We start from the raw sequence: 12,546 nt of genomic DNA on the forward strand, positions 1-12,546 counted from the left end.
ATAATTTTACCAAAACAAATAATTACAACTCTTCTTCGTCTTCATTCTCGTCTTCACCCTCGTCTTTGAGTAAAGGAACGGGTTTGCTAAAGGAGTAGTATTTTAGTTTGTTTTTGAGTTTGGTGGTGAAACAAGTGGTGGAAACAAGTTATATATAGGTTTGGGCATCAAAAACCGGTTCCAACGGCTATATTACCGTTGGAACCGGTTCCAACGGATCTATTGTCTCAAAAACCGGTTCCAACGGCTATATTACCGTTGGAACCGGTTCCAACGGCTAATTGGTGTCTAAAAAACCGGTTCCAACGGCTATATTACCGTTGGAACCGGTTCCAACGGCTAGTTTGACTTTTGTTTGACCCTTCAAAAAAAACCCGTCGGAACCGGTTTTTCCAGGTACGAACCGAACCGGTTCCAATTAAGAACCGGGTAGGAACCAGGTTGGAACTGATACTGACATACAAATAGGAGAACCGGGTACGATTTTCGGGTACAAAAATACCCAAACCGGGTATTGTACCAACCGGGTTGGAACTGGAACTGGTTCCGATTCGGTTCCACCAGTTAGGTTCCGGAACCGGTTTTTTTGTGCACGTCTATAAGGAGGCCCCTCATTTTATAGCTAGTTGTGACTTGTGGCCCAATAAGGCAATACCATCATGGCTAGAGTTGGAAAAAAAAAATCCGAACCCAGAACTGGACCCGAAGAAAAAACCCGTAACCGGTTTTTTTAAAATCCGGTTTTAATACCCGAACCCGACCCTACCCGTAGGGTACGGATAGGGTATGACTTTCAATGTTGAAACCCGAACCCGTACCCGATAATACCCGAAACTCGGTTCTAGTTATACCCCGAAACCCGTTTTTTGCATACCCGAATCGGGTTTTTTGGATACCCGGACATTAGTGTTTGTGCACTTGTTTTTGTGTGCCTACCCACAGATCTATAGTCGTTCTCCAACGGATCTTTTTTGAAGCACATATATGATATAAATACTTGTTTAGAGCAGCATATTTTGATATACCAAACAACAACTGAAAACACATAAAATATATGTTTTTTGTATTATTGTTTAGTTGTTTATATATGTTTGAATGAACTTTGAAGTTTGTATGCAAAAAAAAATGGAGTTAGGATAAAAAATGAGGCATGCCCGTTGACATAAGAAAGCTGTAGAATATGCGTTTTTTTAATACCTGGAAAATAGGGTATTCAAAACCCCATAAAACGGGTTTTTTAAATACCCGGAAATAGGGTATTCAAATACCCGGGTATTGAAGACCCGGTTCAATACCCGACCCGAACCCAGTACACAGGGTATGGTTTTTCAAGCCAATACCCGACCCGATTATTGCTAATACCCTATTTTTCAATAGCTGATCATACCTGAACTCGGTTCTATACCCGAACCCGAGTTTTTCTAATATCCGATTTATGCACCTCTAATCATGGCATCATCATTCATCCCTTCATTTTATTATCACCAGCTTCGTTTATATATAATATTAAAATTAAAAATCTGTTTTAAAAAACTTTTGAATATTGATAGATTTATCTGTATGATCGGCTGTAGGTAAGTTTGTTAAAATTTCTCTTTACGACAATATACAGACTATCTAAATATTTTGATTAGGTAGAAGCGAATTGGGGACCTAGGAGGCCAGGAATGTTTGTTATGTGGGACGATCGTGAAGCTTAACACTAATTTCAGAAGGGAGCAATCGAGATTCTTTAACACCTTAATTAAACATGTTTTTGTTTCAACTTAAAGTTATTGTGCGAATGAAACGAGTAGTGAGGAGCAAACACACAATAGTAGTCGTAACTGGTCAGTGTCAACATGCGGGTAACACAAACTCCTCGCGTCAAATTGATACAGTTTTATTGTAAATCATCTCACCACATTTTATTCTCACGAAGTTTGTTTTACCACACATCCTCATATTATTATTTTTGTTAAAAGAAATAATGCTTGCTTGCTTGAATTACAACTATCCACTTGATTTATGACAAAGATCTTAAACATTACTAATTGTACCATTAAAATCATTGAGCGATACCAAGTATTACCAACAGTATACCATTGACAATAGGTAAGACGTGACTTTCACGTTAACATACTTAATTTATAAAATGGAAATGTTCACTTATTTATTTTCATTAAACAATCCCGTGCTTGTGAGACTATATAATAGACTAATGATAAATTGGTAATGATATTTCAATTAGCTGCTTAAAATATACATAAATAATGAAGATGAATCTAATAAACTAATTAACCTGTCTAAATCAACAGTCGAAGTATCAAAACAATAATAAAAAAAACTACAAGTCACAAATTTACTAGGGATGGGAAAAATATGTTTAACCAAAGTAACCAACAAAATGGACCTTTGGTTTGATATATTTTTTATTTTGAAAAACCAAAAATTACAGTTCAATTAATAAAACACTATATATCTCTACGGTGTGACTAAAACTTTTGTGGGGATTAACGTAGTGATGTTGAGTTTAATTTAAACTTCAAAGGCACAACTCACGATTTATTAACAAAAATATATTTTAAGAAATCTACTTTCATTAAAAAAAGATGATTCCATTGGTTAGAGGATCAACGAATCCACCTAATTACCCTGTTTGGCTAACGAAATCAATCGCACTAATCTGGATGTTTATATCAACAGTTTGAAATGCTTAATTCAATGAGCAAAAACACAACTTTTGGAAAATTTAACAAAGTATATATTACACTAATGTTCAATTGTAACTACTTTTCTAGATTCCACCAGGTTGAAACATCCTAGCAAGGTAACTAATTGTTATAACCTGGTACATAAGGCTCTTGCATACGTGGGTCTGGCGGTGCAAAACCAACTTGGGTCTGGTACACGCATCCTTACCCTTACCTTATAACTTATAAGACTTATTTCTATAAGTTATAAGTTGATGTTTTCAAGACCGAAAACAGTGACCTTCATGTCACATGAACCATACTGTTGCTTTAAGGTTGGCCCCTTAGCATAAACCGGTATTCCAATAAATACCAATATAAAAGTGGATAATTTCTAATTATGAGTACATCTTACTCACTGAATCAACTCAGTTAAGTTGTCACTGCAAGAGGCGAGTTCCTACACACTGGACAAGTAGGATGAACCTTCAACCACGTATCTATGCACCCAACATGAAACACGTGGCTACATTCGGGCAATATCCGAACCACGTCTTTAGGTGTATAATCCGCCAAACATATGGAGCACCCAGAGCCAGAGTTAACCTTGCAGTGAGGCAACTTAGTATCAGAGTAAACGGACGTCGGGAAAGTTATTAACACATCGTCATCTAGACCCCGCGATAACCTTATTAATTGGCGGTTGTCTGCATCCTCGTTGGTGTCAGATGGTGGTGGTGGTGACCGGCGCTTACATATGAAAGAAAAATAGGTAATGATGGCTACAAGTATGGCTGTAAAGAAGAATCCGACTACGAATAACTAGTCGTGGCTTCCCTGCGGTTTAGGGATAGGGATATACGGTGGCGTTTGGCCGTCCGTTGTGACGTTCATCGTGTGTTATTAGAAGGTTGGAGAGTTGTCAACTTTGGTTTTTTATTATATGATGATTGATAAATACTATAGAAGAAATGGATAATGGAAAGATAATATGTTTGAGGCGTGACTATGTGTGGTTGTTGGGTTACAAATACAAAAAGTCAACCAGGATTATTATTGGATTACTCTTGGAATATTTTACCTACTCCAAAATAATAGGTTGCTATATATTATTAAAAACTTTGCACGTTTAGTTATCAGGATAAAAGTTAAGGAATTAAGAATAAAAGTAGGAAATTAGTAAACAACTGCCTATTTTTAAAATAAATAGTTAATATAGGATGAGCAAAATGAAAAACAAATAGTAGCATGAACAATAAAATTGTCACATATTATTTTTGATTGCGCTATAGATACCCATCCTGACTTTAAATTTAAGCAACCCCTCCTATATGTGAGTTTACAAAGTTGAACATGTCCTTAAATGAGCCTTAAAGGCTTGGAACATACCTTTAATTAATTATACTTGTGTTAAAAAGTTGGATCATGCACTCCTTAAACAAACGTTTAGAAGGTCAAATGATTGGTTATTTGGTCCAATACATGATAGTGATGGTTAAAGCTTGGGATCTTTGAAGTCTTAATTTTGAAACATGATACAAGGTAGGTTTTCTCATAGTTGTAAGTTTCCTCATTGATAGTGTTAATGAGTGAATCAGACCTGAAACGTCAAAATCAGTATGGACCATGGACGGTTGCAGGGCCGTCTCCGAAAATTTAAATACCTCGGCCGAAACAAAATAAAAAGGCCCCGTAGGCCTTAACGAAAATTTTGTATTCGATAATGTACATGGATAAAACTTTTATCGACCGATTTATTATAAGCTGAAACTATTCTGAGCATGTAATTATCTCATAAACCATTGTAAATAACCTTATTTTTAACACAAAAAAACATATATATGAAATATGTATAAAAAAAGTTTGTGCCCCCGAAACTTATATGCCCCGGCCAATGGTGCGGTTCGCACACTCTCCGAGCCTCCCATGTTGACATCCCGTCTCAAAAGGCTCACTCAAGTATTTGAGAGTAGTTTCAAACGCTATTAAAATAAAGTTTTCAAAGCATCATATAGCGCCAAAAACTTTCTTGGTTTTGTTTATGAATAGAAATGAGACGTGTCAGAAGTCAATTACGCTATTTAGTCTAAATCAAATACAGGGTAATTTAACAATAAATGATGCATTTAGCCACCCTTCATTTAAATCAAGTAGTTAAAAGCAGCATCAAGTCTGGTCATTGTCAACAAGTTAAACATCTATTAATCACTATTGAATGAATTTAAATAAAAAATGTATATTAGCCTATTGAAAAATTAGAAAACTTAAAAAAAAAAAATACGGATAATGCCTTTTAAAGGGTTAAACCTCTTGTGAACTCGTGACGCCAACTGTTGGTCCCGGCATGTTCCGACACATTGGACAAGTAGGATGGGCCTTCAACCACGTATCTATACAACTCACATGATACAAATGTCCACAAGCCGGCAATAACCGGACTACATCAGCCGGTTTATAATCAGCCAAACATATGGAGCAACTAGAGGCTGTGACAGTTTCACCTTTGTTGGAGTGAAGAAACGTTGGAAATGTGACAAGAACATCTTCATCAATGCCATAGGATAATCTAATAAGGCGGCGGTTGTCAGCGTCATCGTAGGCAGTGGTACTGAAACTAATAGACGGTGGTGGTTGTGACCGAGAGCGTTTGCAAAAATAAGAAGTGTAGGAGAGGGAGAGTAGAAGGACCACGACACAAAAGAACCCGACTACGAATATGTAGGCGTCTCCGCCTTGCGGATTGCCGGAGTCGGGGGTGTATGGTGGTCCTAGGTTGTTTGTTGTGGTGTTCATGTTGAATGTTGATTGTTGAGTTTGAGATTAAGGTTGTCAAAGTTTGTTGTTTATATTAGAAAGTTCTAAAAAGCCAGGTAGATAATGGGGAAGTAAGGAATCTGACCTTTGAGCTTAATAAAAGAACATATAAAAAGTAGTTGATAATTTTGTTTTGTTTTCAAGGTATTTTGTTGTTAGATTGACATATAATTAATATTATTTTATTAAACTAGGAGTAAGCTGTATTATGGTTTCTTAAGGTGCCGTTGAGAAGGATAACTGTTTGGTGCGGTTGGTGGTATTTGTATATAAAAAAAAGTCAACTTCTTGTCGTTTTTGGTGGCATGTATGATATATTGGTAAATGCTCACAAGTCTTAGCCAACTAGTGTCTAAACTCTAAAGGGTTGGTGATTTTGTTGTATGGAAATCCACTTTTATATTGTTTTGAACCTTAGTACAGTTTTGATGGAAATATATGAAAGAGAGATCCAGATGAAAGAGAGAGAGAGAGAGCGCGCCAACCATCTCCACCCCAAAGGGTTGCGGGCGATCTTTTGAGATGGGAGAGAGATGAGAGATAAGAGGGTGGTGTGACGGAATGTTGGTAGACAAACCCTACCGCTAAAGATGCTTTTATATTTTCTTAATTTGAATTTGCAAACTATGATAGTATGATGATGGTTGAGTTGCAGACTTTGAGTAACACCGATTTTTTTTAAAACTTAGTTTAAAATAATATTTATTTTTAATCATATTGAATCATTCAAGTTAGAATCAATTGAGAAATTTAGGATTTTTTAATTGTTAACTTACAATTAAATTAAAATTACTATATTAGCATACGTTTCTTATGGTAGATGTTAGCCTTATTGTGATATGTGGATTAGAATACTCATATTAAAACGTGTGTATGAACTAGTAAAGTAAAATCACGTTTCGGTTTTTTGTCATGCTAATTAACCACAAACTTTGCTTTCAATGATGCCTTCAAAAGAAATATAAATACACCAACTATTAGTTGAATGAATGTGGGACGCGAGTGAATGTGTTGAGACTATAACAAAACTATTGATCAAAAACTACTTTTATAGCATTATAAACATTACAAGACATTATTTATAAAAAAGTTGGCATTGGTTTACTAATCAGCTTATAGTTAGTCAAACCCCAGTAAATCTATCAACGCTCCTCCGGACAAAATTGTCAGTCCTATGTAACAACCGTCCGTGGATGAAAAAAAAGAGAGAGAGAACCGGAAGAGAGAGGGGAGAAACTGTCTCATCCCCCGAGAGAGAGAGAGAGAGAGAGAGAGAGAGAGGCCAACAAGGCAACAAACCATCATGCATCATCATATATCTTCATTAGAGATGCTTTTATATACTGACACACGAGCAGAAGAATCTGTGTGATCTCAATGTAAAAATTGGATGAATTATTTATATAATTATTTAACGAAATACTTGGTGATTTTTACCAACGTTTGATAAAATATTTTTAAAAGTTTTTTTTACCACTTCCATTAGAGAGGGGATAATTGGTGTATATATCTACCAAGATTAGAGATAAAGCCACCAAGATTAGAGAGAAAGTTACAAGTAGATTAGTCAATAGCACCCAAACATAGCTTCTTATATCAATGTGATGATATCTTCGTATGCTTAAATCTTAATATATTTGTTATTGTGCATGATATAAATTTCTCTCAAGACATTATCAACCAACAAATAATGAACTTTTAAAATGTTAGTTAAGCTAAGTTTCTAAAACTCGTCACATCGCCATGTAGGAAATTACACAACAATCGTCTATAACAAAACAAAACAACTTAAAAATATGATTTATTTTGTCAATGAAATTAAATATTCATTTTATACACATTTCATAATTCATTTGAAATTAATAAATCAACATTTAACATATGATTACAATTTACAAACCACCGGACGTCTAATGATCATCCAAGTTCCAACATTTAACTTTGTTGAACCGCTAGTTTAACCGGCAACGGCGAGTTCCTACACACGGGACAAGTAGCATGAACCTTCAACCACGTATCCACACAACTCACATGAAACAAGTGCCCACAAGCCGGCAACAACCGGACAATGTCGTCCGGTTTATAATCCGCTAGACAAATAGAAAAACCCGAAGAGTCACCTTTGTTAGTCGTCATTTTTTCATAAGTGAATGTCGGGTAAGTTATGAGTACATCATCATCAACACCTCCAGACACCTGGCAATCAGCTTCAGCTTCAGCTGCTGGTACAGATTGAGAGTTTATGCGACGAGTACACTTGTAAGAAACGTAGGAGAAAGTAATTATGATGAGGCTGAAGAATAAGGTGAGTCCTAGGATATAGCCAACACTGCTGCCTGCTTTTTCGATGTTGTCCGTGTTGTACGAATCACCGGTGATCGGTGTGTTACTCATGTTGTGTGATGAGTACTAGGAGGAGGAATTGTCAACTTTGAGGTTGTTTTTATATGTGAACTAAGAAGATAATATAAGGTTTACTGGCCGGCGGCTGGCTTTGGTTTGGAGTTTGGACTTTGATATAAAAAAACAAATTATATAAAAAGACCATTAATAAACTATAAATATGTATTTGAAACAAATACAGCACATACACGAAATAATACATCATACTTGCTTGCTTACAATAGCATGTGTCGTATGTATGTACGTAAGTAGATGTTACTTATTGTGTTTAGAACTAATTACACGGATATTTCTTTGGCATGATCATATTGCGGTTTATCTAATTTCCAGAAATTACACTTTTTGATCGGTCGTTTGTACGAACGTAACATTGAAGTGTATTGACGTTAACTTATTATGTTAAGTACGTGCGTTTTAAATGCAATTGGTCTTCTAATCAAATGATATGTGGGTGATGGTTAAGCTTGGGATCAATAAGGTCTCGATTGTGAAACCTGACTCTAGGAGGTTTTCCCATAATGGTGGCTTTTTTGGTTGATGGTGTTCCTTGCCGAGCCATACGAGAAGTGTTAAAATAAGCAGGGTTAACATCCTTTTCAGGAAGACTCACTCGGGTGTTAGGATCATTGTTAAAAACAATGTGTGATAATAAATAAAATAAAATAAAAAGTAAAACACCGACCCCACATGTAGTCCGCCCTACGTCATCTTCTCCATTTTCTTATTTGATTCGCATAATCGCAACCATCTTTCTCCGTACCCCTCACCATAAGAAAAGCCAAATTTCCAAGTTTAAACAGACATTAAAAGAGCTTAGATTTTATATGAAAAGACAGAAAACATGGGATTTGCAACTTTCTTCTTTGCAAAAGAAAAATGTGTGTTTGCACTGTATTAATAATTTAATAGGCCATCACTAGTCTAAAATGTGAACCAAATAACTCCTATGAGACGACTAGATCACCCAAACAGATCTAGTGTTGTTTCTACTCGTTTGTTTAGGTGATGGTGATCAGGTAAAAATGCTTGGTAGTAGTGGCTAACTGGCTATGGTGGGATGCAATGCGGTGACTAGGAAGGGTGTTAGGGACTTAGGGCAGATAATTGTGTCTGGTATTGGTCGCTGAAGATAAGATGGTTCTCGGGAGAGTTGGTAAAAAACAAGGAGCGGAAAAAGACGTTTGCGGTGTGACCGGAAAAAAATGGTAAGAATATGTGAAGAACGTAAGTTAGGTTGGGGAGGGGATCGGGTATAGTTGATTAGGTCCTATGGAGGTTTGTTTACTTCATTTTTATATGTAACTTTTTTATTAAAAAAGATTGAGTCAAGGAAGATTTTGTTTTTTGATGTAAGGATATTTTGTACAATGTTTTTTTAATATTTGTCAGAAAACTTAACAAACATTCATTTCAAGGACTAAATATGTTACTCTTTGACAAACTATTAGTCTAGACCTGTAAGGCTGTAACTATTGAGAGTTTGGAACCAAAAACTCAATATGATCGTACCATAGAAACCATCGTGTTAATAAATCTTACAAAATTTTACTCAACCCATACTTGATCAATTCATAATATCCTACACATATAATACTGCATTGACTTAATCATATGTATACATAAACAAATACTCTTATATAAAGAGCTCATCGAATATCAGGAAATTTAATATTATAATAATATATATAATATTGTGTAAAAAACAAAAGTTCCATTTACGAATATGAGAATAAAAAATAGACCATAGCATCATTTTCTTCACCATGAATTCAAAAGGGATGGTGGTTGGAACTAACTACTCGTAATTATCATATAATTGTTGAACATAACACTAAAATTATGTATAAAACTTTAAGAATCACATAAATATTCTGTTATAACCGTAATGTATGAGATTAACGGTTACAGAACTGATGTTTATGTGTATTATAATATTCATAGGATTCTATATTTATAGTTGATTAAACGTACTCGTATAGTCGTATGACCTTAGACTACGTGTTATTGAAGGCGTGAGATGTTAAATGTGAAATGCCACATAGGCAAGACACGTAAGTGCCACATAGGTGATGACGTTTTCACATTTCACTCAAGTAAGATAAGATGATGATATATGGTTATCAAGTTCTTATTTATATCAAAATCTGTATTGTTGTTAAGGGGCTGAGAACTTGCAAGCAAACGTGTTCGATCTATTAGCTATGTTCGATAGAGCGCCGTGCTAATAACACAAAGGTCACATATTCGAGACCTGCATGGGTCATCATATATTTTTTGCTTGTATGTTCTCAAAACAGTCCGCTTATTTTTTGTTTATATTGGGTCAATGGGGTTTTAGTCTTAAGCATAGATATGATATGGGTTGGGATCATCTCAATTTTGATGTTCAAAGTGACATTTAATATTATTATATATTTACATAGATGATCAATGGTAGCATTGTGTTATGACTTTTGTCTTAGTTTAAAAATTCAACATTTGATCATTGAAGTTGATGATTGTTTGTTTTGAAGGTTATATGTTTATAATAACAATTGAAAAAATAAATTGAATTCTTCTTAGATACATGAAAGAATACAATTTCATGGATGATTGGTGTTTTGAAGGTTAAATTTTAAAAATAACAATTGCATCCTTAAATTTTCAAAACAAAAATTTTTGTAGTTGTCAAAATTGAATCCATAGATTTTGAAAACATTTCTAGTTTTCTGTTTGTGTTTTGTGGTGGTCTTGTACGTGGTGTTTTGGTGGCTATATCAGTGCTAGCGTTTTAATAAAGTTTTTTTTTCTTGTATGTTTCCGATAACCAAGTTTATACTGTGCTATTTCTTGCCTATTTCATTTAATATTTTTAACCCTTCAACTGACCGCTTTATGCATTTGTTTATCTCCTAAACTAGACCTATCTTTTATATTTGTTAAAAGCAGGTGACAAGAAATAGTCAACCTTCAAATCTAGTACATGGAGTGACATGGTAAACAAAAAGGCAGAAAAAACATGCAATAATTATTCTTCATCAAACACAAATAAACAAAATAAACGAATCCAAATCCAAAAACTATTGAGAATTGTTACTTATCGACATTGTAACAACGTGAAAATTTCGAGTTCAAAGTATCAACTTTCCAAAGTCTAGGGACTAAAATTGCCAAAATCCAAACTTGAGGGTTAAAAATGAAAAATTGGTTTTCCTGACCCATCGCGCTACGCGACGAGTCAGAGGAGACACCCATCGCGTACCGCGATGGGGTGTCTGACAACGTGTTGACACGTGGCACACGATGGCACCATGTGTTGCCACGTGTCACCACGTGGAGCGGCGACTGCCACGTGTCAACACGTGGCAGGCCTATACGTGTGACTCGACATACCTATATCGCGGTACGCGATAGGTCTGTCCAGTGACTGATGTGTGTGAATATATATATAAATATTTAAGTAAAAGTTCCACACAAATCGGGTTTTAAAATAGGTTTTCACCTACAACTAAACCACACACGAAAGGCAAGTGTACCTATCGTTTGTAATAAAGTGTCGGTAAGAACCGAGTATCAATCCATGGACACGACAACTTTTTAGTATTAAATCTTTGTAAATGACCAACCGAACAAATAAATCTTGATTTGGATATTTAACTAATTAAACTAGCATACAATGAAAACAAAGCAAGTAAAAATACACGAAAAACAATCAATCCAACAAACTACCTAGACAAGAATCCACTCTACTAACATGACAAAATAGCAATGATATGGCAAAACATCATGAATCTAAACATAAATACTAGATTTCAATAAAGCAACCTAATACTAGCAAATAATCATCATGATGGGTTTTCAATCAAGAGATAAACATAGACTAACTTGTTTGTCAAAACAACAAAGTCTCATAATCAAAGGAAAGCTAGCATGAACAACATTCTAACCACCTAAGATTACACTAAAGTAGCCAAATTCATGAAATTAATATAAACTTATGAAACTTTAACTAGCAAGTCATCACGAAGTCAAGAATCATAACTGTCACACCCTCAAAATCCACTAACGGAGTTTTACCGTCAGAGGGTGTGAACTGGCAGAATCGGAATCATCAGTTATAATCAAACCATAAATTAAAGTTTCAAAACCATGAAAACGTTTACGAGTAATTTAAATGCGGAAGCGTAAAAACCTTTAATCAAAAGTTGCGTCACGCAGGACGACTTAAAACCAAAGATAATCGTTAAAAATAAGTTTGCAGGACAAAAGCGTTTTCAATCAATGCATGTTCCTAAACCGCGCGCCCGCCTCGGCTACCTGAGAATAACATACTAAAAGTGTCAACACAAGGTTGGTGAGTTCACAAGTTATATAAAATAAATCGTTTAGCGTTTTGCGTAACCACGTTACGGCGTTTTGCGTTAAGCGTTTTGCGTAACCACGTTACGGCGTTTTGCGTTAAGGGTTTTGCGTAACCACGTTACGGCTTTTTGCGTTAAGCGTTTTGCGTTACCAGATAGTGTTATGTCAAATTATATATCGATAGGTAGCTAGTCTATACAACAAGTATTACTAAGTGTTCGACACCGAAGCTGACTCGTTTAGTAAGTGCCTTGTCACCAGGTCCTCCAGACCATGGTACGTGTTAGCCAAAATTACACCCGCTCGACCTCCGGTC

General features: G+C 35.4%; 1 protein-coding gene and 1 pseudogene across 1 annotated transcript; both read right to left on the minus strand.

Moving 5' to 3' along the window:
• Positions 1–4,973: 4,973 nt before the first annotated feature.
• LOC143576311 (RING-H2 finger protein ATL70 pseudogene) lies at positions 4,974–5,465 on the minus strand (annotated as a pseudogene).
• Positions 5,466–7,421: 1,956 nt separating this feature from the next.
• Positions 7,422–7,880, minus strand: LOC143576312 (RING-H2 finger protein ATL70-like). Its single transcript, XM_077060429.1, has one exon. The coding sequence runs from the start codon at positions 7,878–7,880 to the stop codon at positions 7,422–7,424; it is 459 nt and encodes a 152-aa protein (XP_076916544.1).
• Between the last annotated feature and the right edge of the window lie 4,666 nt (positions 7,881–12,546).

Source organism: Bidens hawaiensis, unplaced genomic scaffold (assembly GCF_021521415.1).
Source record: "Bidens hawaiensis isolate Kalapana, Puna unplaced genomic scaffold, B.hawaiensis_p1.1 tig00028064_1, whole genome shotgun sequence".
NCBI lineage: Eukaryota > Viridiplantae > Streptophyta > Magnoliopsida > Asterales > Asteraceae > Bidens > Bidens hawaiensis.

Coding starts and splice junctions, on each gene's coding strand:
- LOC143576312 (XM_077060429.1), bottom strand. CDS start 7,880: ATGAGTAACACACCGATCACCGGTGATTCGTACAACACGGACAACATC.